This window comes from Meleagris gallopavo, chromosome 3 (assembly GCF_905368555.1).
Source record: "Meleagris gallopavo chromosome 3, MGAL_WU_HG_1.1, whole genome shotgun sequence".
In the NCBI taxonomy this organism is placed as follows: domain Eukaryota; kingdom Metazoa; phylum Chordata; class Aves; order Galliformes; family Phasianidae; genus Meleagris; species Meleagris gallopavo.
In genome coordinates this window covers 69,937,930-69,965,650 of record NC_139406.1, presented here as the reverse complement: position 1 = coordinate 69,965,650, position 27,721 = coordinate 69,937,930, and the positions used below count along the sequence as shown (strand labels likewise).

General features: G+C 40.6%; 1 protein-coding gene across 2 annotated transcripts in view; it reads right to left on the bottom strand.

Moving 5' to 3' along the window:
• The window catches only part of NECAB1 (N-terminal EF-hand calcium binding protein 1), a 56,589-nt gene extending 32,903 nt beyond the window's left edge, over positions 1 to 23,686 (bottom strand). Inside the window, exons 1-3 of one of the 2 annotated variants that reach the window (XM_085221387.1) lie at positions 23,529 to 23,686; positions 20,446 to 20,470; positions 10,393 to 10,501 (exon numbers count right to left, since the gene is read on the bottom strand). In XM_085221387.1, the coding sequence (XP_085077513.1) occupies positions 10,393 to 10,501; positions 20,446 to 20,470; positions 23,529 to 23,570 (176 nt within the window). In that variant the 5' untranslated portion in view covers positions 23,571 to 23,686. The remainder of the gene's footprint in view (positions 1 to 10,392; positions 10,502 to 20,445; positions 20,471 to 23,528) is intronic. The other variant, XM_085221388.1, reaches the window with a different exon arrangement.
• Positions 23,687 to 27,721: the final 4,035 nt, after the last annotated feature.

The following is a 27,721-nucleotide window of genomic DNA, read 5'->3' as shown; positions in this document are numbered from 1 at the left end:
AAGCTGTGAGCTCTTTGCAGCAAGCTTGCATAACATCCCACTTCAAGTCAGCCAAATGAGACACTTGCTCCAACACTACAGAGAGTGTTGTGTCAAGGAGACTTAGAATATGTGCATTTGCATTTTAAGGACATTCTGCTTCATATCTCCTTTGAAACAGCAATGAGTATTTTTGCTCAGGTTTGTTCAAAGTTTCTTATAATTGGAGGCAAACTTGCTTTCTGCTATTAATGAGATCATAGAATCATAGAATCAATAAGTTTGGAAAAGACTAGTAGGATCACTTATTCCAATCGCTGACCTTTCCCCACCGTGCCCACTGACCACATCCCCCAGTGCCACATCTACCCTTTTCTTTAACACCTCCAGGGATGGAGACTCCACCTGGCAGCCTGTCCCAACGCATTACACATTTTCTACAGAAAAAAGAAGGGAAGAAAGAGGGGGCAAAATGAAACAGGGCTCAGGGATCAATCCCTGGAAAGCCAAACTTCTTGCTTCCCCAAACACATTACTGCTTCAGCCCCAGGGCTAACTGGACCACACATCATCTGGTCTCTCAAATACAGGTTGGCTTTTTGAGCTCCAAGATGGGCAGTGGGGCTGTGGGCTGTTTTACTGTCCCAGATTTTGCTGCACTATATAACTGTACAGCTTGCTTATGGTTAACTTCAGACCAAGCTACAACTTCAGTGTTGTCACTTACTGCTCTGTATGTGGCAGGGACAGAGGAGTGAGTAAAGGATTTTTCCTGCCAGCAACTTCCCCAAAAAACCACCCTTGCCCTTCTCATTAGGCAAGGATACAATAAACTTCATGGATGGCTGGCCACCTTAATGACCTCAGCTATGCCTGTGTTTCTAAAAGCACTTTAATAATGCTATTAAAGGTTGTGGATGCTAAAATCTCTGGAGAACTATGCAGTGGCTGCAGAACCATTTGCTAGCAGATTCTGAATCACATCAGCTTAAACAAGGAGACAAAAGCCAACATCATGATGGCTCTTTTGCCATGGGTGGGATACATGTCAGGGTTTTCACCCTTCAGGAGATGCTAATGATGTTTCAACTTTGGAGTTTGTTCCAAAACAATTTTTCTCAAATGGAAGCTACTCCTACCATTAAACAATGAGCTCATTGCTGATGTCTTCTGAAGAACTGATCTGAAATGAAACCTTCTAGGTCAATTCCATTTAGGACAATGCAATTGAAATGGCTTGTTACATTTTGATCGTTCCCATGTGACTGAGTCTCTTATTTTCTGCAGAAAACAGAATTTTACATTAAAAATAACCATTCACATGGAAAATTTCCAAGCAACTCTATTTGCATCTTGTCTGTGTGACCGGAGGATCTGTGTTGGCATCAGAACTCTGTCAATCACTCTCATTACACTTCTTTTATTCAGTCATGAAATGCTGAACTGTATAATCAACTTATTCTGAACAGTATATTCCCTTTTTCTCTGCACTTCATTTCCAAACTGATTTTTGTAGCTACCATCTTGAAAAGTCTGAAGATTGAAGTCAATACCTGCAATTATGTCTCTTAAATAGCAGCACACACACCTCCCTTATGTTAGGGCTGCACCATGTACTTGAAATTGCTGCTCACTCAAAAATATAGCTTTAAAAATGGGCAAAAGCTAATGTATATTTTCCTCCTGCTTTTTTTTTTTGTTGTTGTTATTTTGTTTGTTTGCACTGAATAATTCAATTTTGGAAAAAAATACTTTTGGCTCACTTGCACTTTGTGTTATTACAGAGCCTGTCAGTATGTCATACTGTTTTTTAATAAATCTTTTTTGTTTCTTGATTATGCTTCCTAGTTCTTTTTTTGTTGTTGTTGTATTGGATATATATGCAATAAATGAGCAGCAGTGAGTGACTGAAACAAAACAAAATATCCAAGGACCGATATCCATAAGCACTGTTACAGACTGCTGTCAAATGACCAGTGAGTTGTCTTTACAGCCAGTCATGAAGGAAGTACTGTGGTCCCATATAACATGCATTTCACTGCAGTTACATTGCACAGGCTAATGCAGATGGATGGGTTCCCATGGCTGCAAGGATAGTGCTGACATCTTGCTCTTGGATTTCAAGTCAGCATCTTTTTGGAATTTGCCATTAGAGCAATCTCAGCCCTTCTCTTTTTGACCCTTTTAACAATGGTTTTTATGAGGATAGATAGTGATAGGACAAGGGGGAATGGTTTTAAACTGAGACAGGAGAGGTTTAGGTTAGATATTAGGAGGAAGTTTTTCACTCAGAGGGTGGTGACACACTGGAACAGGTTGCCCAAGGAGGTTGTGGATGCCCCATCCCTGGAGGCATTCAAGGCCAGGCTGGATGTGGCTCTGGGCAGCCTGGTCTGGTGGTTGGTGACCCTGCACATAGCAGGGGGTTGAAACTAGATGATCACTGTGGTCCTTTTTAACGCAGGCCGTTCTATGATTCTTTGATTCTATAACTCTATAATTCTACGACCCAAGGGAGGAACTAGGGCACTGCTAATGAAGATCTAGGCAGGAAGATGGGTACACTGTGGGCCTCAGAACCCTGGAGGCAGATGTTCATGCATGCGCTGGGCATCCAACCTACCCTGCCACAAAAGGAAACTCAGTGAATTCTGTGTAACTGAGGACTTTGCAGTGAACCAGCCAGAAGGAGCTTAATTAATGGGACATAACACAGGCATCCAGTGTTGTTTGAGTTGCTCTAGCATCTCTCCCCCTTCATTTACATACAGCTGCTTCTCCTGTGTCATCCTGTCTACTCTGGACTGATGTCTCAGGTTGGAGCATCTTAAATGCCTTATGCCTGAGCAACAACAATGAAATCTGTGTCAGCAGAGCTAACTTCTTAGGTACTTCTTAATTCACTAACTTAGGGAGACTTAGACACCCTGCTGATCTATGCACATACTACTGTAGATGTGTCTTCATTCAATGAACACCCAGTATGATGGACTATCCCAGATGCCCAGCATCTGCCTGGAGCTGTAGGTGCCCAAGTTTCTTAGGCCCACACCAAACTTGTCTCTGGTTTGTACGTGCTTTATCTTCTTTAACTTGTGCCACACACAAAGGCTCAATGGGATACCTGCCTTCAAGAGGTTGTATGTATCTCAGGTCTGTCTCAACACTCCTTGCATCCCTCCCACCTTGTAATTAAAGTCCTGGCTGAGGACTTCATTTACCCAGTAAGAAAAATGAGAAAAACAAGTCTGATTCCCCACTGACTCATATGAGTCAGTAATCAGTGAAGCATTTATCGCACCATCTCTCTGGCAGTGTTGCAGACTGAATCCCCTCGAGATGTACTGCATATCTCTTTGTTTGTAACTTTGCCAAATATTCTCATTATCTTCTGACACCTTTCCCCTGAGGTTGCCATTATGCTAAAAACATTTTCTGTGAAAGTTATTGGGGGAGGGGGAGGTGGGAAGGAAAAAGGATAAGAGCAAAGGCAAGATTTGCTTTTGCAGTGAATGCTAAAACCAACTCATAGAGAGATTAACCATTTCAAGGAAGTGTGGCATTTGTGTTTTGCCTTATGGCAAGCAACATTAGAGCCCATATGCCATTTCACTACAGAACTATCAAATCTGATAATTTATGCAGAGGCTTGGGTGGGAAATATTAAATTTAACAACAGATTGAAATGAGTCAGAGTTATCCTTAATGTGTTTTACAATATTTCATCTATGCTTCATAGAAAATTGTATTAATTTTGTAACTTGGAACTATGCTAAGGTGAAAAATACCCAAGTCCTCTTCTGAAACTAGTGATAACAATCTGATAGGAGTGGTCTTTGCCACAGATCAGTGCAGTGTTGGTAAGGCTAATAGTTTTCTGCTTGTTTACACTCCTAGTTGGGGTATTATGAAAGCTTTACAACAAATCACAGAAGAGCAAAATATAGCCCAGTGAAACTGTTAAAATACCAAAACACTCTCTATTTTGCTTGAAATCCATGGCACTTTTGTGGGGAGATTGTAAAGTTATGGAAATTATGCCTGACTTTATGACCATTTATGTTATTTTTACTTTTCAGATAGAACTAATTCCTATGGACAAACATTTAGAGATCATGATAAATATGCCTTAACAAGTGATCCAGTAGCACCACAGATGTTTGCAAATGCTGGCAAAGAACATATAGAGAAACATGGCATTGTAAATATATATTTTGCCATTATCATCTTTTAAAGGATTGACTTAAAAAATGCGTATGCTAAAATTTCATTTTTGAAAAACTGATAGCATTCAGCAGTCTCTTACACAAGCACTGCAGCTACAACATCCACAATTAACACAGGGAATACCTTTGGATAGAGAGTTGTCTACAGAGAAGTAGGTGAGATGTAGGCGAACAATACCTTTGGGGAATACAATAAAGATTGATACAGGCTGTCTGGAAGTCATGCTAATGGTACAGTTTGTTCTTCTTTAAGATCTATGTAAAAAGGCTGTATAACTTCCTGCATTCTTTTCTTTTGTCTTAGGATATGTAGACAGGCTTATGACTAAATTTTGTGACAAAAGCTGTTTTCCCTGTTCATTCCAGGAGAATCAAACTAGATGGGTGACCTTTAAGGATTCCTTCCAAATCAAACAGTTCTGTGATTCCTTGCTTATTAAAGTGCTTGAAATACCACATCTGCAATAAAAATGCCACTTGTTTTACCAATTATATGCAACTACAGGAGAAATATCTAGGTATTTGGGTTTGTTATGCACTGACGTGATTCAAAAGGGTTAAGAAACAAAAGAGCAACACAAGAAATAACACCAGAAATATTTAAAAATTAAGGTTGGAAAAGACCACTAAGACCATCCAGTTCAACCATCCCGATATCACATTGCTCATTTGAGTGGTCTTCTATAGTCTGTCTGCTTTGTAATAGGTACGTTATGTTAGTTACGCTTGGTTTAAAAATAATAATAATACTTTTCTAATTCTCTTCTTCCACAAGATTGACATTAGGACCTGAGTAATGGAATTTTATAATAGCTGGTTAATTTAGCTCCCTTCAAGGTGTTAATCTACTGGAAGTCTCTTGTACATTGAATTTTACTTTTTGTTTTTTGAAAGATTGCTCCAGCTGAGGTGCAAAGGAAATTCACATTTCCTGAGCTCGTGGCCCATGGATATCAGTCTAAGGCCACTTTTCCTTCTCTATCTGCAGACAAAAGCACAAAAACCAACACACAAAGAAAGTGAGGTTTTGAGTGCTGGCAGTGTTAAAAGATTTAATGCAGGCTGAAACAATCCCAAGTCTGCTCTTCTGACAAAATGAAATTTTGAAGTATTCCAAAGATGTTTGGGAAGATCAAGACATACTCCCTTACCTATCTGTCCTTGGCATTTACATGTAGTATAAATCACTATAGAGTGGGAATGTTGCACAACCTCAATCCTTATATAACATTCATAGAATCACAGAATCACAGAAAGGCCTGGGTTGAAAAGGAACACAATGATCATTTAGTTTCAACTTCCCTGCTATGTGCAGGGTTGCCAACCACCAGACCAGGCTGCCCACAGCCACATCCAGCCTGGCCTTGAATGCCTCCAGGGATGGGGCATCCACAACCTCCTTGGGCAACCTGTTCCAGTGTGTCACCACCCTCTGAGTGAAAAACTTCCTTCTTATATCTAATCTAAACCTCTCCTGTCTCAGTTTAAGACTATTTACCCTTGTCCTATCACTATCCACCCATGTAAACAGTCACTCCCCCTCCTCTTTATACATTCCCTTCAAGTTTTGGAAGGTGACAATGAGGTCTCCCAGGAGCCTTCTCTTCTCCAAGCTAAACAAGCCCAGTTCCCTCAACCTTTCTTCATAGGAGAGGTGGTCCAATCCTCTGATCATCTTAGTGGTCCTCCTCTGGACCCGTCCACAAGCTCCTCACTGATTTCAGGCACAAACAACAATTTTCACTTCATTCCCTTGGATAGTTTCAGAATAAAAGCATAATAGATGGTTTTGGGATTGTTTAATATGTGCACGTTTCTCCAAATTCTGACGTTACAAAACTTCCTAAGGTTCAGTGAGCATTTTACTGCTTTTCTTTGCCAACTGGTTAATTTAAGACATTTTACATAATCTGCCCTTTTGTGCAAATGCCAGTGAGTAAAGTTTTGTCCTCATTATATCTGCTTCATGTGATTTTTGCTGGAAAGACCTAATGAGGAATTTATATTACACTGCCCAAGATATTTCTCTTTGCTATACCCACCTGATATTTGGCATGCTCTGTCTTGCTGTCTTATGATGACAAGGTTTTGAAAAGCAAAAAGGTGCTAAGGAAAGCCTTTAAAGTGTATTTCCCATTATTAAAGAGAAATATCAAGTAGTGTAGAGTGCTTTCCAGCTCAAAAGTCAGGCATTAAGCCTTTTATCAGTTAAAGACTTTGGGAAAAACATTCAAAATCTTCTTATTGCTGTTTTAAATTTAAGCATGTTTTCTTATTATCTATAGCTAGGTTCTATAGGTTCTACTCCATAACAAATTATAAACAAACAAACAAACAAACAAACTTTCTTCTGGTTGGAAAAGTTATTTAGTGGTTTTTCTGAGTCTTCTACCTGTTCAGTCCTCTGAGAGAGATGAAAACCTGATCCTTCACAGCACGTACTCTTTGCGATTTTTGTACCATGCTTTTTGCCAAGCTTTTCTCAGAGTGAGAATGATCCCTCTCTGATGTCTGCTGTGTATTACCTGCTGTCAGCTAATAACAGTGGCCTTTGACAAAGCCTCATATATTTCCCAGGAGGAAAATCATAATGTTATTCTCATTTTACTATGTATTCTTCAGATCTGTACTCTTCAGTACAGAGGAAAAGCTCTAAAAATTGCAATTAATACTTCCACAATAAAAATATTTTTCAAATAATAATAATAATAAAGCTTTACAAACAAAAAGAAAAGAAAAAAATAGAACATCTTTAAGATCCTTTTTTAAAGATCTTCCACACTTACTAAGGATATTTGCCCCGACAAAGGTAGATATGTATAATGGTGGTAACGTCAACTGACTGTCAAGCATGTATAAGGGAACATGAGTCTTTTAATAAAGGCTAAAAAAGTTGTGTGAAGGATAATCTGATAATCAGATTCCCATAGTGTTCCAAGGAGCGTGTGGTTCATTTTGCTGGGATTAGATAGACTATTTGCATTGTCTTTGTTCCACAGCTTGGCCACTGTTTTTAAGAAAACTGAGAATATTAAAATGTTACATTTATTTCTTCTCTACTTGGTGCCTAAAAAATTCAGCAGTATTTCAGCCATTTTCTTCCTTGAATTTTGAATACTTAAACACTTTTGACAAATTAGGGAAATAACAACTGTCCTTATTTCTTTTCTTACAGTAAAACAAAACTTCCTGTCGTCCTCCCATACTGTCTGCTAAGGCAAGTGATCTATCAGTGAAAGCTGTTTCTCTGTCCTTGTGGCATCACACTACTGAGAGCCTTTAAGACTAGATGCTTTAGGATGGCCTTGGTATAAGGATGCCAATGGCTCTGTTTTGTGCTGGCTTGAACTAATGATTCTGGGGAGATTATTCCTGATTTACAGAAGCATAAGTGAGATCAGAGCTAAGGAAACAGATCCACAGAGTTATTTAGTCATTGATTCCTAGGGAATATATCCTGATGTTTGTATAGATGAGATGCCTATATGAATGGTTTTGTTTTGGAATGTGTTGAACAGATCTCAGAGAAGAATCCTAATTGTAGGCATTTCATGGTTCCATTTAATGAAATTAAATGAAATATGGTAAGAAAAAGTTAAGCTTGCAGAAGAGAAGGCTCTTGGGAGACCTCATTGTCACCTTCCAATACTTGAAGGAAGCGTATAAACAGGAGGGAGGATGATTGTTTACATGGGTGGACAGTGATAGGACAAGAGGAAATAGTCTTAAACTGAGACAGGAGAGGTTTAGATTAGATATAAGAAGGAAGTTTTTCACTCAGAGGGTGGTGACACACTGGAACAGGTTGCCCAAAGAGGTTGTAGAGGCCCCATCCCTGGAGGCATTCAAGGCCAGGCTGGATGTGGCTGTGGGCAGCCTGGCCTGGTGGTTGGCGGCCCTGCACATAGCAGGGGGGTTGAAACTAGATGATCTTTGAGGTCATTTTCAACCCAGGCCATTCTATGATTCTGTGATTCTATGAAAAATACTTCATACGCCTTTATAAAAAAAAGCAACAAAGCAGTATAGACATCAATAGATTCTCCATAGAGACTACATATTTAAATGGCCTGAAGAAAGCAGCAGTTTGAAGTTACTATGTAAATTCATTTAATTGTTAATTTTTCTACAATAAACATTTGTATGATGGTTAATGAAAACTTAGAAACTGAGTTAACATTCTGATGTTTATCTGCCTGGAAGATGTTTAAGAAAGACCAAAAAAACTGAGATACGTATATTATATACTTGTGCAATATTGGTCAGATTTTAGACTTCAATTGATTTCTTTCCTTTCTTTGCACTTTCTGGAGAAGATAAAATGACTCAACAATTGCAGATAAACTGAAGAGAGGAAAATTTGTGAGGAGATAGTATATATTTCACTAGACTAATAATGCTGGAAAAAAATGGACAAGTTTCTAAGCACATAAGGGCACAGAAGGGCCACACAAATGGTCAAGAACATGCTTGATCTTTTACACGTCTGAAGGGCAGTGGGTTTAAGTTTGCACTGGGAGCTGATGACAAAACAGCAGCATGGGAGCATGGGGTTTGCAGAGGAGGAGCAGCAGAAGCTGAGGACGAAGGGAACAAGGAAGGATGCAGTGCTGTGGCACTGACAAGTGAAGGAGAAAAAAACATAGGAGGGTTACTGCCAGGAAGAACCTGTTTTGTTTCCTTGTAGAAAGATAAACCCAGAGACACAGTAGAGTTTGAATGAGGTAAGATCCTGTTATACTCTAACATTGTCTTCATTTTTGTTATAGCAAGCATAGGAAGCTGGACCATTATAGCATCTTCATACACACTGTCTCACTGTAGGCAGCTAAGAAAAGCAGTACTGACTTACTGTGTGCTCACTGCTTGTAAGGGGGACCATAGCTCATGCCATGATGGTTGCCTGATGTCAGAACCCCTCAGCTAAAGAAATAAGCAACCTCCTTTACTATAGTGTTGTGGTTTAAGCCAGCAGGCAGCTGAGCACCATGTGGTTGTTTGCTCACTCTCCTCATTTCCTAATGGGATGAGGGAAAGAATTGGGAAAAAAAGCAGAACTTGTGCGTTGAAATAAAACTATTTACTAAGATAGAGAAAATGAAAAGGTGAATAGTCATGATAAATAATACATATATATATATGAGTGTGTATAACAAATGATGCATAAGCTATTGCTCATCACACCCCAAACTATGTCCAGCTCACTCCCTGAGCAACGGAAGAGGAAGGTGAAGTGTCACCCCCTTCAAAACTCCTTTAGCATGATGTCATATGGTACGAAATATCCCTTTGGCCAGTTTAAGTCAGCTGTCCTAACTACATTCCTTCCCAGATCCTTGGGCCCTTCACTGGGAATTGCTTTGGCACTGTACAACAGTATAGCTGTAACTATAAATATCGGTGTGTTATCAGCATTGTTTGTCTCCTAGATCCAAAATACAGCATCATACCAGACACTCTAAAGAAAGCAATTCCATCCCAGCTGAAACTAAAACACACAGAAAGAGTTCAATTTAAAAACCATTAGCTTGATAATACCATCCTGATTAGCAGTAACTGGGAGATCTGTAGTGAATAATTGCAGATGGACAGAAAGTAAATAAAAAGGAAAATCATTCTCTTCTTCAATCACTACACATAAGGAAAAAAAACAGCTTAAGAGAGAATGCAGTGGCATAATATTTGATCTGCTGAAAGCAATAAGCAAGGTTGCCAATCTGTTGTCTTGCTTAGCCCAGCCATAATGAGGACATCAAAATTGCCCAAGAGATGACATCAGCACCAGTCCCAAACCAGCACCAGATGGGATGTCTTGTTCTGCCCTTTGTTATTCATGAGTGCTTTGGTTACTTTTTTTCCCAGCTTAACATCTGGTCAAGTACTCATCTCAGGTAATGAATCAGTGAAGAAGGGTAAAGAATGGAGAAAGTGATATTTAATCCTGAAGGAGGCCACATCCTTATTAGCATGAGAGGAGAGCATAGAAAACTTGCTCTCCTAATCACATACATCAGAACTTAGGTATTTCTAAAGAGTTTAGAAACAGTGTAGTTGAACAGCTTAGAGCAGAATGACAGTCTAGCTTTCCTAAAAAAGCCTTCTTCTTAGACTTCAAAATCACCCTGACGGCTTTTTCCATGCTCGGGTGCAAAGAGTAGCACTTTGAGTGTAAGAAGGGGACACTTACTCTGTATTGTGTGTATCGATCGTATGAAAAAGTTCATGCAGTTCTTCTCCACTCAGAACTCCATCAGCAAAGTAAGCTTTGAATTCATCAAAGGACAGTTTTCCATCATCTGAAAAAAGAAAATAAGAAGAAAGTGTCAGTTTCGTTTATGGTTTTGCACATTTAGTCCATGTGACAAAGGAGGAAGCTATTAAAAAAAAACAACAACCAACAAGCTCTTCAAAGTAAATGTAGAAACTATATATTCAAGACATGTAAATAATATGATGTTAAATGCATCAGCTGTTGTACAAGAATTCTCAGTTTGACTGACAGCTCTGTTAAACTTCCTCCTTCTCATCTTTCAAAAAAGATAGTTTGGATTTGTAAGTCTCCACTGCTAAACAAATCAAGACAATCTTCTTGCTTTTGCCTTGATCCCATTCACTGTGTCTTCTTCCCATCCCGCCCCACCCTTCCTCCTGATTGGTCCATGTCCATGTCCTCACCTCTGCACGGAATATCAGTGGCCTCTGGGGTCAAAGAAACCTCGGGAAACTACAAAACCAATAATTTCTTGAAGGAACATGTAGGTTCAGTGAAGGTTACTCCAGCTATCTATAGTTATCTATTTATTTTCCTTTTCTTCTGCTTCCTGCTTCTTAAAAGGGAGAATGAAAGGGAATGCACAATTCAATAGCAGTAGGGTCTCCTGTGTGGCTAGCAATGTTAATCAATACACTGCACTGGTTTATTTTCTTTTTCTTCAAAAGATACATATTTCTCAAAAAAAAAGAAAAAAAAAAGAAAAGAAAAAAAAAAAAAAAGAAGCTCCAAGCTTGGTATAGAACTAACAAAATAAACAAGAAATGTTTGACTTTTATGGAGTAAAAAAGTTCTTTACTATGAGAGTGGTATAAGAGTGGTGAACAGGCTGCCCAGAGAGGTTGTTGATGCCCCATCCCTGGAGGTGTTCAAGGCCAGATTGGATGGGGCCCTGGGCAGCCTGGTCTAGTACTGAATGTGGAGGCTGGTGGCCCTGCTGGCATCAGACAGGTTGAAGATCCCTGATCCAGGAGGTCCCTTCCAATCCTGGCCATTCTGTGGTTCTGTGAATCTGTGAGTAAGAAGCCAGATTCATGTCCTCTTCCAATGGAAAGAATTTCAGTTCATCTTCTTGGTCAGTATAGAAAATAATAAGTTTTATATTTGATAGCATGTGACTAGTCTGGAGATGACACCAAAAATATGCAATGAGAAAACTGTTTTGAACATATATCACAGGTCAGCCGAATTTTAAGACAGAATTCAAATTGATCATGTAATATATAGTGGAGCCCAGGTACAAAAAAATTGACTTTATATTGTCTCAGTACCTACTATTACCATTTGTTTGGAACAAGAACAATCATAACCACATGGATCTGGATCACCAATATGATCTCATCAATGCTGATCATTGATACATCTCTCTATAGTTAGGCGGTGTCTTCAGGACTGATGAAACTCGGAGCAAGGAGAAGTCTCATATGCTTAAATTTGGAAGGACAGTAATAGCATGTACACTGATTGAAGAGGAAAGAGTCCTTGTTGCAACCTCTACTGCATTATTTAGCAGGTCATTTTCATGATTTCATTTTAATTATAGCAAGCCTTTGTCCACATGAGACAAAATCACTGAGATGTATTAAGAAGTGGTTAGTTGGTGTTTTTAGGATGTTAGCACTGTAGATTGAGGCTCTGCCCTCCTTTTGTCAAACTACACAATCCTGACTAATTTCTAAAGGGTGTTCTAATGAATACTGCACTATTTTGCTGAAGTAGGGACGATATTTCTACTTCCTTACATGTCTAAAAAATCCTACTGATAGTGCTAAGTTGCAGATACTTTCTAATAAACAGAATTTCCTATTCTTTTAATTAGTAGAATCAGAAATTGATAAAATGTGTCATAGTTTGGATAGCTTGTCCTACCCATAGGATGGCCATGACTGCATTGACTGAAGCAGCAGAATCAGGCAATCATTTGTTCTTGTAAGTAAGACTCTCGGATGCAGGGATCATTGGAGTCTATTAACTTGGCCACTAATTAGACAGAATGATTATTTTTTTCTTGAGAATACAATTCAAGGCTGAGGAGAGGGAATTAATTAAAGGAATTAATAGAAGAAAAAAATAATGAAAATTCTGGCTTCTGAAATGGACTAAAGTCCAACATAGCCTATCACTCATAGGCCACGAAACAACTGTAGAGCAAAAGGCTGAGATGCCCTTAACACCCAACAAGTTTACAATACTGCAGCTTAATTTTACAGCAGTGAAGCATCCCTTACAAAGGCAGTATCTGAATCTTGTAACTACAAGCTGTACAGTAGCATGCTCACTTGAAGAGCAGAGCTGGGGAATATCTTCAATCTCTTACTTGCTCTTATTTCATAATTTCTTTGATTTGTATATATGACTTCAAATGTGCTATCGTCAAGAGGATTCAAAATTGAACAAATTGAGTGTCTGTTTCAACAAAAACATTTTGAAAGGTTCCACTTGAAAAGACAGATTGTAGCTGGCAATAATCATCATTATGATTAAAACGAAAAGGCAAGATCTATAAGAAATCTAAATCAAGATGGCACAAGTGTGTTGAAGTGGGGAAGATGGGCAACTTCCTTTGACAGAACTGCCATGATTACCTAATTGAGAATCTAAATACATCTGCCATTTGGCACTAGTTGCAGAGTACAAATACCAACAAGCTGCTTTTCACAGCTATGCTTTCTTTGGCTTAGGCAGACAAAATTTATCATTTAATCAAATTGCCTCTGCAACTTTAGCCTCTGCTGGGCAGGGGATTTGCATGAGCTACACACACATACAAGGAAGCAGTGATTTTTGGCAACTTTCCTGTATTAAGCATATGTGTTTACTCACAGAGCAGCCTGGCTGTGACACAGAACCTGAAACATCTGCCTATTTATCTTTGTTCTTGAGGATCATTGGTTTTACATCAATCCACAAAATCAATGAACTGCCTACTGCCAGCTTGGGCACATCAGCTGTTTGCCTTTTGATTCATCACTGTTATTCTCACTAACAGTTTGAAAAGCCAGTCTGATACTTCAGTAAGTTTGTTGCTGGCAAAAGCTAAGGAGCTTTGAACATATTTAGTTACTTACAGATTTCATGCAGCTACAGTTACTGAAACAACAACAACTTGATTCTTGGAGGCATTTCTCTCATTTGGTGTAAATGTTTGCTACTGTACATGGGAGCCAGGATAGACCTGTTCCTCTTGAGTACTCAGATGAAGTTCAGGCCCAATCCCTAGCAAGTGTTCCTTTTACTGTTTAACTGAAGACTTCTGCCTAGCCAAATGCTTTCCCAGCTTCCAGCATGAGTTTTATTTAAAAGGCTGCATCACATATCCTCAGTCCTCTCTCCCTGGGGGCATGCTTCACTGCCCGCAGAGCTTCCAGATAAATACTGTCTGGTTTAGGAGCTCCAAAGCAGCAGAGCTGAACCGTCTGTTACAGATACTTCAGTCTTTGCCACTGGCAAAGTGACAGGAGATGGATGATTCATGGAAGACAAACTTTTCCGAAGGCACACATCCCTTGGACAAACCAGACAAATCCTTCAGCCTTCAGCAGTGTTTGCCTTGGCAACATTATCTCACAGAAGCTGTTTTGCAAACCTTGCTTGCTCTTGCATATTTTTGAAGTTTCTTCAAAAACAAGCATAGTTCCCCAACCTCCTTGGAGCCCAAAGGTAATATAAACAATAAAATATATCTCATTCTGTAGCTCCAAGAGTAATGCCTTCTATTTTATGATACTGACCCATGATATCAAGAGGCGGATGTTGGCAGATGTTCCCACCAATAGAATCATAGAATCATAGAATCATCAAAGTTGGAAGAGACCTCCAAGATCTCCAACCTCCAACCATCCACCTACCACCAATATTTCCCAACAAAACCATGTCCTTTAGTACAACATCTAAATGTTTCTTGAACACCTTCAAGGAATGTGACTCCTCCACCATCTCCCTGGGCAGCCAGGAGACATTGCAAATTATCTATCTTGTCTAATTGACTTCAAAGGACTACAGCGTATCCGACAAAAGAAAGCCACATATATACTCTCTTTCTGAATTGAAAGATAACCTCAGTGAACAAAATAAAATAATAATTAAAAAATAAACAAACAAAAAAAACACAACCAAACACACAAACAAACAAAAAACCAGAACAAGGTGCCTTTGATGTATTTGGATTCTCCATTCCCAAAGATAATGGCAAATGGTGAATTTGCAGCCAACAGAGGTTATGGTGATCAGGGGAGCAGTGTACCTTGCAGAGATAATGGCAAAGGCCTGAAGGCAACCAAACAGTTCCCACTGTCACCTATTTTTCACTTCTGGTTAGGACTGTGAGTCCTTCCCAGCAGATAATGCCTTTATTCATTCAGCATAGGCCTCCAGCAGCAAAAGTAATCTGCAGGCTTCACAGATGAGCTTCCAGCCAATGTTTCCATAGCAGGAGCAATATCAGATGGCTCATATAGCTTACTGCAATCAGAAGAGCTGAGGGAAGGAAAACCTCATAGCACTAAAGCTGGTCCCAGTATTCAACCTGATGAGATGGGAATTTAAAAGCACAGACAATAGAACTCAAAAAATGGAACCCAATCAGACTGCAAGTCCATACCTACTGGATGGATGAGATGCTAGAATCAGACACTTGAATGCTAAAAGATACTGGCATTTCTCAGCGATATACACAGATAAAACAGGAAAGGGGTGAAGACAGAACCAGATTCAAAGACCTGAAAAAAATTAATTAGTTGCCTATGGCACCTAGACTGGAATGAGACAAAGGAAGAGCTGGTAAAATAATAAATTTCAGTGCTAGCAATATCCTCCAGGTTCCAGACAGAAGAGGATGTGTAAGAAAAAGTACTAAATCTGAAGCTTTAAAGATTCTGTGCTTTTATTGACTCTGATCTGCATCAGGTGTTGATATAACCAGATATAATGACTTTGAGCCATATTAGGCAGATTCAATCAATAGAATCTAGTGCAGGAAAAGTTTAGCACATGTTACTGAGTGGTTCCAGCAGAGTAGGATAAATAGGAAGAAGGCTGGAATCTAAAAATAGTCACTTTTTTTTTTTTTTTTTTTTTAATTAGAAATAGTAAAGTTTGGAATCTTAAAATCCACTGGAATGGAACTTACAGAATGTCATGATGGAATATGAAATGTGAAAGAATACAAGTATGTGAAAATGTGAAAAAATATCAATATTAAGTGATGCTTAATATCTGTGTATGATTACCTTTTGTCTACTGATTATGCCAAACCCTGTTTGTTTTCACTGCGGCATGTCTTTTTACGCAGGTAGTGATAGGGGGGAATGGCCTTGAACTAAAAGAAGGGAGATTTAATTTAGATGTCAAGGGGAAATTTTTCACTGAGAGAGTGGTGAGATGCTGGCACAGGCTGCCCAGAGAGCTATGGATGCTTCATCCCTGATGTGTTCAAGGTCAGGTTGTTTGGGGCCCTGGGCAGCCTCCTTCGGTGGGTGGCAGTCCTACTCCTGGCAGCAGGGTTGGACCCACTCATGGACACTGGAATGCAGGGCCCAGCCCCACAGCATCTGAGGGATTCAGGGAGGTGGGGTGGGGAATCTACCCCTGGTAGGGCCAGGGAACAGAAACAGAAGCTGGTGTGGGTCTGCAATGGATCCAGGTGGTTGGAAAGTAAGTAGCAGTATAGTGAGATCCCCGTGAGTCTATGCTATGAGGGCTTAGTCTTACAAATCAATTTTATCAGTACTGATAGAACAATTTGGGAGCTGAAATCTGCAATACAGATGTTCAGAGAATTTCTGTGCTCTGACTCCAGTTTTAGATGTATTTTCTGTAAAATGACCCAATAGACATACAGCTCAGACAGGATAAGATGCTGTCGACTTTATGGTGCTATTTTATACATTTGAATTCTACATTTAACAATTATGTAATGTCTGTGCTCTGTATCACGGACATTAGTGGCTGCTGAATGAAGAATTATGACAGAACGAGATGAGTCTAATCTGACTGCATTTCTTGTTTGACAGGTTTTATTTCAATGAAATGGTAAAATATATATATTTTAAGGGCAGGGGGGAGGGGAGAGGGGGAACACAACAACTTTGAGGGAGTGCTTGTCATCACTTTTTTCATTTTCCCTCATTTGGCTGCAGTTATTCCTGAACGCATGCAGCATGATGCTCATGATGTCTGCTGTGCTCCTTACAGGTTTTTTTTTTCTTTTTTTTTTTTTTTTTTCCCCAGAAAGTCTCTGCTTCTATAGAAATCAAATCTCTCTCTCTTGGGAGCTTTAGAGATGTTTGAGATACAGCTTGTACTCAGTGTTTTTTCACAACAGTCGACTGGTATTTCCAAATCAATAACAGCATCCGCATACAAACCACCTTTTCAAACCAGTTGTATTAGAACAGTTTTACTTAACTCCTGCTTGGGTTTGATCCCAGGGTTAGGGAGGAACAAGGCCATAATCAAGCACTGGTTCTTAACTTGTGAAACTCAGTAGCCCAGTAAGCATGCTGCTATGCTTGTAGCCATTTGTTTCCAGCTCCACAGGGGATACACCTGAAGCAGCTTCCCTCAAGAAAAATCCAGAGATGATAAAGCAGAAAGACTCTGACAAAAGGACTGCTATGCTTGCAAGATGAGGAGCTGTGCCTTCAGTAGATTATCTCCAGTTTGCATATCTTACTTCTCCCCTGCTAGGTGGGGATGAGATTTTACTTTTTGTGAGGAATTTCATGAGTTTGATGTTGTTTTAAGTGGCAGAAGGAATGAAATAGATGAAGAACTTTCAGTTGGGAATTTTCAAAATAAGTTCTGTGTCAAATACTTCGAACACGGGGATTTTTGTAAAGTAAACCAGACCAAAACTTCATTTTGTCATGCAAAACAGAAACATTTCCAGATAGATCAGTGTGCAACATCTCACCTTTATGAAATTGTTTTTATTCCTCAGGATTTTCTGTTACTTTTGTCAATATTATGAATCATTTATTTCTTCGAAATGTGATATTCCTTTTCCATGCCAAGTTCCCTCTCTCAGAAAATCATATGACTCTTTCAGTTGTAGGAGAAGTGTTTATCTGATCCATACAGAGTGGAGCTGCTCAGTCATGAAATACAAACTACAGACAGAGTTTATGAAGCTGATCATCCTGTTGAAGTTGTAGATATTTCCAGAATTGGAATGGCAACAGAATGATGGCAGAGAAAGAAACCGCTACCACAAAATAATTAAAATTTATATGCCTTCTTTTAAATGAGGGGTATGACTTTGATAATTTCTCACTTAAACCCATCTGTCATAAACGACTGTCATATCTCTGAGTAACAGCAATTCAGCAGGATTTCTCAGCTCTGTAGCTCTTATTTTAAACAGTCCTTCCTTTGCTTAAGGCAAGCCTGAAATCACACAATCCCTAAGCTCAGAGAACACCCTCTCTTATCATAGCCAATTTTTCAGTTTGATCCAACTTTTTGATTGCATCATTTTATTGCTGTCAAACAAGCAACAAGTAGGGTTTTTATAATTAGTTGCATTGGGGGTATTGTAATCCCATAGAATTATTATGGCAGCTCTGAGAGAATCCTCTTAAAAGTGTAGGAGAGCTTAACAGATAGTATCCTGAACAGCAACTTGGTATTTGTTACTGTAAGCCAACACTCAGTTTTCTGTAGCACAGAAAGGTGACTGGAAATGTAATTATCCTATTCATTAATGAAAGCTAATGATCTGTGTTGACAACAGTGTAAACATATTAGGTATGTCTTCAAATTTCCAGTAACATTTCAGAGCAGCTACTTAATATCATGGCCTTAAAACAAATCTGCTCCCTAATAATTTGGCTCTAATCTATGCTAGTTTAGCAAAGTGGAAGTCCCACAGGCTACTGATGGTTGAGCAAACACAATTAAGCACATATGAAACCACTTCCAGTTTATAGACTTGAATTAATAGAACTCGAGTGCTTGATCTCAGTTCCTCCAGTACTATGCTGTAAAGCATCCATGTATAGTTGTGAACTCCAGTGACCAAAGTCTCTAGGGCTCATGTGGATACTGGAACAAGCAAGTTCATCACTGATTGTGTGAAGTTTTCTCTGTTCTAATAGAAAAGTGTAAGTAATAAACTGGGGAGTAACTTGAAGGAGGACTGGAAGTCATCCTCACCACCAAAGTGCTGTGGATCCAACAGGATTGGGACAGAGAATGAAGACATAGACTTGAAGCCCCAAGCAAGGGCTCTTGATGGCCACAGTGGCATTCAGCAGGAGCTGGCCATGGATGAGTGCTACAGGGCTGACTAGGAGAGGAAATAGAAAATCTGTCACTGAGTAATCATCTGGATAATGCTCAGTCACATTCAGGTCTCAGGAGGGATGCTGACTGCTGCTCTGTACCACGCACTCAGTCTTGTACCAATCTTCAGGGCAAACATAAGCATCTTCCCAAAAGCCACAAGCAGGTCTGCTGGCAATGCTGCAGTTGGTGTGAAGCTAAGCTGGCAAGGCACTGCTGGTGAAGGTCCTCCTTCACCCCTTTCCCAGCATCCCACATATCCCACACGTTGGGATTCAGTTTGATTCATCACTGCACTTGAGAGTCTTTGGTGAGCTGAGGGAGATAACAAAAAATCACTACAAAAAAAACCTTACATTGGCTGGTTTTGTGCCCCCGAGCTCTCTGAATAAGACTGCTGTAGTTTAGTGGGAAATACCAGTTGCTGCACACAAGTTGGGCAGAAACACACTGCCAGAGGTGGGTGTCCTCCCAGCAACAACTAATGGCTACCCAATGCCCCCAGCTGTACCATCGAAATGTACAGTAGCCACGGTAGTGCCCAGCAGGTCTTCCTTGAAAGCTCTCCTCACCAATGTTCTGAATGACAGTCATTGTGCCTTCACTTACCAGAGCGAGCTTTATCAAAACTGCACAATATCTGTTTTCTGAGGAGTAACCTGCCAGGGGTAAGCCTGCCTGAGCTGTGGGTCTGGCATTGTTCAGTGTTACAGGAAAATGCCAAAGTGCAGTCTGAGCTTTTGCAAGAACCTTAATTTCCCTACTTCTTATACATTTGCATTACAGTGATAAATAATTGGGAGCCTTTATTTTCTTGTCTTGTCTTGTGAGATCTAGCTCTGGTTACCTAATAATGTGTGATAGCATAAGTACTATTATGGTAATTGTAGTAAGAGTTCAGTCTCAGAACTACTCAATCTCACACTGTGGCAGTGACATCATTTTTCTAATAGGAAAGTGGCACAAAATGAAAATGTGATCTGACCCAAATCGGACAGTAGTTTAGAGATGAGAAAAGGAGTTAAAGACAGGTCCAAGACAACGAATATGTACACCAGGCAAAGCTCCTGTGATGAACCTTATGGCCTTTGTGGCAAGGCTCTTCTCCTGCTATAGCCAAAATGTGTGAAGACTTACATGGTCCAACTTCCTGTATTCAAATAGGGGAACATATATGGAAAGAAGATTTATCTTTAGCACCAGGGGAAAAATTTCAGTCAATAATATAATAAAAACCTCACTTTTGTGTTATAAATGCACAAGTTGAATTCAAAGTTTTATTCTGCCTACTGACACACAGAACAAACATATAAACACAAATGGAGGGAATGCAAATTTGATTGCTGGATATAGCCTATAGTGTTTTAAAAAAGTAATAAGATGAAGCTAGAACCAAATAGATCAAAACTTCTTGGGAACAGAATGTCACTATGAAAACACCCACATACACCCAAAGTGCAAATCAAATACGCATGCTAAATTGTGAAAGCAAAAGATCTGTTCTTAAGGAATCCATGGGGAGAATCAGTGCACAACAATACACATTGCAGAGAACCTGTAGAAAACATAAAATGGCATGAGAGATGGCTGGTTTTCATATCAAGATGCTTAAAGCACGATTTAAAGGCTGTATCAGCGATGAGTATTTTTCCCAAAGGGAAGAGGGAAACAGGTGACTGGTCTTACCATTCTTGTCTGCTCTTCTCAGTATCTAAATGAAAAAAAGAGAGAAAGGAATTACTTTTCTGATACGAGTTCAGGGCATATAAGGCTGTATTTAATGGGCATTCACAATTGAAGTGCTACATCACTACATCACATTCCAGAATGCTGCATAAAACTGAAAAGTCTTCAGTGTATCCCTACTCTTCTCTTACAATATTGCTTTCTTTAACTCCTCCTGTGCTACATGCACATAAAACCAAACCCCTATGAACCAGCTTTATTTACTAGTTTATATATGGCTTACAAGGATCATGTCCAAGCACAAAACCTGATCCCACAAAACTACTATGCTTATGGACTTGGGGATGGGAGAAGCTGTATAGAGAAGCAGAACAAGGGCAGTAAGCAGCTGGGGTATGCTCTGAGCATCTGAGGTGCAGAAAAGACTCAGGGTCTGGGTGTGTGGAGGGAAAAGCCAGGAGCGGAACTGGGTGGCACACAGCGATCAGACTGGGGGTGGCAGGCAGCAACGTCAGCTGAGTGGGAGCAAATCTCAGGATTCCTCTGATGATAGGAAACAGAGGTGGAAGAAAGGTCTCCTCGTGCAAAGGCTGTGGAAGGACCCCAGCATGTTCCCCCCAGTGAAGACCAGTGGAATCTCAGCTGGGGTCTCAGTGCAGGTACCACCACCATAGCCCGCTCCTCGATCAGCGGTTTATGATAGGTCCCTGTTCTCAGGGAGAGGTGGTTTTGCTGATTATCTGCCAATGGCAGGAGTATGCTCTGCTTATAGTGCTGCAACTAAATGAAAAACCTGAGGATTCAGGTGCCGCATTCTGCTGGATCATCCTTATTGCTGAATTCTGTCAGATGGTGTCAGGGCAGAAATGTCAAAACAGTGAGCAACAGCCAGGATTTCATTTATGGCCTCTGTGCTGAACTTTCTTCTGGGTTCAGTTTACATCACGTGCAGCATGAAGGAGGCTTATCAGGATGACACCTTCTCTCCTTGTATTTCCAGATAAATTAGTTTTCTGTATGAGGATTGGACTGTTTGGGGTTTTAAAGTTTATATTCTAAACTGGAAATTTCCTCCTAATGCTAACACAGAACTTTTGGCCAAGAGCAGAGCAAAGGAAAGAGCATTCAAAGAATTGTTGGAATAAAATAAAATCTTTTTCCGTGGTTCCTAATGGGTAATATAAAGTCTTGGATTCCTGGCAGGCTGAACTGGATTTTTGGGAGACTGTTGTTGGTCTTTATCCCATGTCATTGTCAAGCACTCTTATTTCCTTTCTTGTCACCTGGAGGAAAAGTCAGCATGCATGTCAGTGTATCTACCAGCCAGGACGGCATAGAATCATGGAATCATTAATATTGGAAAAAACTTCTGAGGTCATCTAGTCCACCTACCACCAATACTGCCCACTGAACCATCATGCTCCAAAGCTAGTAACTGTATGTGTGCAGAGATGGCAAAGAAAGTCACAGAGCTGAATGATTTTGCAGGTTTTTTTCAGCTAGAAATTGACAGATTTGTGAAGTCTGAAGACAGCACTGTGAGATCTAAAGTGATGAACTGAGCTTTGTTTTGCCCAATTACAGGTGATTCAAGGGAACAATGGGTGCCCACCATCAGAAGCATATCAAAGGCGCTAGCAGTGCTGAAGTCCTGCTGCTCACCTTGCAGGTTCATTACTAGCAGATTAAAAATGGCCATTGTCACAAGCAGCAGAGCATCATGTGTGGTACAGCTACAGTAGGGATGCACATTTCACCTTGGGCAAGGCATCTACATCACCAAGAGTGCTGGTTTCTCCATCTTGGCTTGTGGATGTGTAGGGCTGGGGGCTTCAATTGACTAGAGGCACCCCAAAGATATGGGTCAAGGCTGGCCAAAAAAATCTGCATAAAAATAGTTTTTAATGAAAATAATACCATGACACAAAAGCAGGGAGGAGGTTGCACTAGAAATCAAGACTGCTGTATTTTCATTATGCACTCGAATGGAAACAGTAACTCAATGAAGAGATTTAAAGAAGTGCTTATGAAGCCTAGAGAAATTATTAGATGAGCAGACATGGTTTTGATTTTTCCTGAAATAACTTGGGCAACAGCCTGGGGAAGTTAATCATAGAATCATAGACTCCAGAGTTGAAAGGGAACCTTAAAGGTCATCTAGTCCAACTCCCCTGCAATGAACAGGGACATCTACAGCTAATATAGTCATACTGGATAAAATATGTAGATAGAGGATCCTGAAAACAAGCTTTAATACACAACATGTCTTTTCCAGCAGATACTGAGGATTAACTCTAATAGAAGAGTTGGTCTGAAGTAGATCACAGTTGGTGGTAGTGTTTGAATGCTATGAAGGTACATAGATATGCAGGTGTGAAGATTTTCAAGTCTCATGAAATACAGAAGATACATTAGAGATTTTGGGGATGGAGTTTGCCTTTTATGCAGTGCTTGCCTTGGACCAAAGCAACTCTCTGTGCCGAGCAAGCTTAGACAACAAGTACTGCACCTGCATCTTGAGGGGCTGAGTTGACAGTCCAGCACTGCACCTGGAGGAGCAGGATGGGCACATGCTGGGCTGTTCCCTCACTAGGCTTCCCTTACAGGTCTACTCAGCACCTCGAATAGGCTCTAGCAGGACACATTGGGAAAAACTCCACACTTCTGCAGGGTGAGATACTCTACAGTGGAAAGCCCAGAAAAAAATAAAGTAAAAAGCCAAGCAGTGCAGCTTGACAAATGATGGCTTTTTCACCCATGCCTCTCTGAACCTTCCCTAACTGCTAACCTGCTCTCTTGATACAGGCACACCGTTGGCAACAAACTCACTCTCCAACACAGGAGGAAAAGAGGAAGGAGAAAGGGAAGAGAAAAGGGAAAAGGCAAACGGAAAGGGAAAAGAGAAAAGGGAAAGACCCATAACCTTCCTCAGCTTAATTCCCTTCCACACAGGAGAGGAAATCATAGCTCCGCAACAAAAAAAAGGAAAAGAAAAAAAACCCACAGCAATAAACAAATACACCCCCACCCCCAGATGCTTGCGAATGATGCAAGGGGTCCCGACAAGGATGCCGCCTACTCACATCGCGGAAGATGCGCAGCCCCGCGCCCAGCTCCGCCGCCATCCGCCCGTCTCAGTCGCCGCCACCGCCCGCAGCAACGCCGGGACCGCGGAGGGGAACCCGCCGCCCCCCGGCCCCGTCCCGGCCCCGGGGCTGGATGCTTTGCCGGGGGGCCGGGCCGCAAGCTCCGCCCGCCGGGGGCTGGGTCCTGTGTGCGTCTGTTGCTGCCGAGGGTGAGCTCCCTACAGTGGGTTGGGCAAAACATTAGAGAGAAAAAGAAAAAATGTCCCAAAAGCGGCTGGAGGAGAGTTCGAGGGATGAGGTAGACCCTGTGTTGAAAGACGGCACTCTGACATTTCTTTCTGAGTCAGTTTTGGAGGTTGAGCCTCCTTTGTAGTCTTGGCAGTGTGGATAGGTGATGAGGATCAAGTATATTTTTGTTTCTCCTTTATGGTAATGATAAGCAAAAGCAAATGGGCTTGAAAATACGGTCTTATGTCTGAGAGCGCTGTCCAAACGCTCCCTGAACTCCGGCACTCAGGCCGTGCCCACTGCCCGGGGCAGCCCGTTCCATGCCCACCGCCCTCTGGTGCAGACCCTGTCCCTGACCCCCACCCGCCCCTCCCCTGACGCAGCTCCATGCCGTTCCCTCGGGCCCTGTCGCTGTCACACAGAGCAGAGCTCAGCGCTGCCCCTCCGCTCCCTGTGAGGAGCTGCAGCCGCCATCAGGCCTCCCCTCAGCTCTTCTGCTCTGGGCTGCACAAACACAGGGACCTCAGCTGCTCCTCATACATTTTGCCTTCCACAGCCTTCACCATCTTTGAAGCCCACCTTTGGATGCTCTCTAATGGCTTGATGTCCTACTGTTGTGGCACCCAAAGCTGCACCCAGTGCTCAGGGTGAGGTTGCACAGCTTCCGATATTTCAAGATCTCTTTGCAAGACCTCTCCGCTCTCAAGGGATTCAATATTTCCTCCTAATTTAGTGACTTTCACAAACTTACTTGTTGTGCCTTTGAGTTCTACATCCAAGCCATTAAAAAGAGCTGGCCCTAAAATGGAGGACTATGGAATCCCACCAGTGACTGGGGTGGGGTTATAGAAGATTTATAATACGTTCACTCCTGACAGGAGTACTTCTGGTGTCTGATTGAGCCTCTTGACCCAGGTGATGCCCTTTAGCTCCTGCTCTTGCTGGCAGATAACATGCAATTATCTACTACGCATCACAATCATTATATGATAATGTCATAGGTAATGTTAGAGTGAAGGTTTTACTTTAAAACACCTTCCTGTATTTAAAGCCTCTGATATAGTATGGCATGTTCTGTGTGGATTTTCTTGCTTCTTCTATTTTGTTCTCACATTTTAAAAGAAAATCAAAGAATTCAGAGAGAGATTTGTCCAAAAGGGAAAACGGGGCATTTTGCAGGGTGAGAAAATTGCATCTTACTTACTAAAGGTGTCTTGAAAGAGATGGAAAACCATCCCAGGCTATTTCTGCTTTTTAATAATACTGAGAGGCTTCCATTTAATCTGCTTCTTGTGCAGAAGTCTGGATTGCTGTTTCTTTCCAGACAGAGAAAGAAGTCCAAAGGTTGTCTCAAGAGCCAGGACGATGAATAGAGATATGGAAAAGCTTCTCTAGGTTGTAGATGGGCTTGTTTTTGTTAACTGTTATAACAACAACAGTAATAATAATGACGCATATTTTACTTGAATTACTATCTTGAAATGAAAACATCTTTTTCTGAAGAACTAATATATTTCCCATTTGATTGGTTTTAACAGGAATACTTTATGTCTGTCTAGAGAAATCTTTCTTAAAATTAGTGAGAAATCTTTCTTAAAATTAGTGAGAAATTTTATTGGCAAAAATATACATCTACAGAAATAAAACAAACAAACCTTACAGGAATATAAGGAGTCATATTTCCATCCTTAAAAAATATTATTTGCAAACCACCTTTGCATGACATAGAAGTGTAGAAGAACTGTTAAAGTCATGAACACTGTCAGAGACCATTTAGTTTTAAGGTTTAAATGAGCAAATAAATTTGGGAGGGAAGTAGCTGCATAACTTTCTGATGAAACCTTTTTATACCAGTAAACATTTTTTTAGAATGCCTGAGATTTAACTGCACAAGGAGGATGAAAACTCTGAATTTCACTGATTTCTGTAATGTATTCAGTGATTCCTCTCTCTCTGAACAAAAGGCAGTAGGGAGGCTATGGGGAGGAGGGCCATGGGGATAAAGCCATACGATGACATGGGAGTGCAATTACATGCAGTTATGTTCTGAAATCCCCATGGGAGGTTAGCAGAAGCTAGTGACCAGTGATCTGGTCACTTCAGCAGCCACAAAGCGGTGCGCTTCATAATCAATTAAAAGAAATGGAGCTGTCTGGGATGTGTGTGAGAATAAAGCATAAAACTGCCTGCTCTTTTTCTTGCCGTGTGTCACATCATTAAACTTGAATTTAGGAACCAGCCTACTGTACCAATGTCTTCTCTCATGTGAAATGAAAAGGAAATGACCAGCCAGTACTTAATGTTGTTGCCCTTTTATCTGAGAGAAATAAACATAAGAAAAACAGCACCAACAGCTGCCCTAGACTTACTGTGTAGTGGGCTGTGCAACAGAAGCCCTCAGCAATGGGATAAATGAAACAGCTTCCTTTATACTGAGGAAATGTAAGTGCTCTGACTCTAATACAGTTACTAAGTCACTTTATGATGGTTAGCCATGTGTGTTGCTTCTAAATGTCAGGAAAATGCTCACGTCAAAGTAGAACATTTCCAATTGAAGACTAGCTTGCACGCTATGGTAGCTCATGGGTCTGTAATGAAAAGTACTCTTTGGCAGAGGAAATATATCTGCTTTATGGTCCTTTTTTGACTGTAGGAGTGGGATGGTAGCTACAGAAAGAGTTGAACTAGCATAGTATGATGTCTCTCTGTAGCTCTCAGAACATGATGTTTTGTCATGGTTTGAACATCTGGCCTAATGCCCTATAGGCAACCTCAAATTCCCCAAACCCATGGCCTTCTCCTTTTCCTCTGGTCCCATATCCACTGTTTGGTAGAAGAGAAGCCAAAACACTCTCCAGCAGGAATCCAGAGTAGGCAACAGATGCAGAATGTACATCAGCAGGTGAGTTGAATCCTCTCTGTGTGCACTGGAACTCTTTTCTTGTTCACCAGGAAAAGAAATATGGTGTAGAGCCATATTAACACATGAGGAATTAAGCAGCTGATTTTCTTGGTGTGATGCTTCATACAGCTTGCACTAAAACATTATTTTGCTCTTTTATTTGCATGCTCTTTCTATACCTGTTTGGGAAAATCACAGTTTACATAGAGGCTCTCAGTATTATTTTTCCAAGCAGTTCTGTGTATTGGACTGACTCTTACCAGTCAGTAGGAAACACGAGACCTCTCCTGGGATCTAAGGCAGACTTCAGAGCTGCAGCTGTGAACTTTAGTCTCTCTTTACTGCCCCCTCCTTTCCATCTGTAGGAGATAAACAAGACTTCTGGGATGAAAAAGTATAATTATAAAAATAGTAAAACCGGTATGGTTCTGATTTCACTAATGCACAGCAGTGCACTCAAAGTACCAAGAGTGAACTAGATAGGCATCACTGTACAAAGCATATTGATCTTTCCTTGCAAGAAGTAAAACTTTTTAACATTTTCACACTTACATACAGCCAGACAATGTTTTTAGTACAATGTTTTAGGGACGTGTGAAATACATAAGATGTGTGATGTTAATTAATATACCACAGAGAGTTCTGTATGCATGCTCTGTTTACAGCCAGTCCTGCAGGAGCATTTTAGAAGCAGTGTAGTAAAATGACTTTAATGGGGCACCCAGCAGAGACTATGGCTCATGTTGAGAAAAAGCCTGCTGTGAGGCTGGATGCCTGAGTCAGATATTTACTTTAAAGATCTAAGAAAAGAAACAAAGGGGAATATCAAAACATGACAGAACCAGAAGCATAACAGTGCAACAGCACAGTAAAAGAGAAGATCTTTCTTTCTTTGTATTTGGAAAAAAAAAGGTAGAAGAAAATGCCTGTTGTCAGTCTGAAGCTAAATATTTAAATATTTAAATGTTGAGCCCGTATGCAAAGAAGTCCAGTTCACAGTATTCAGATATAAGCAATGCTCCTGAGCAGACCCTAAGCCTCAGCTCCTTTCCCCTTCATA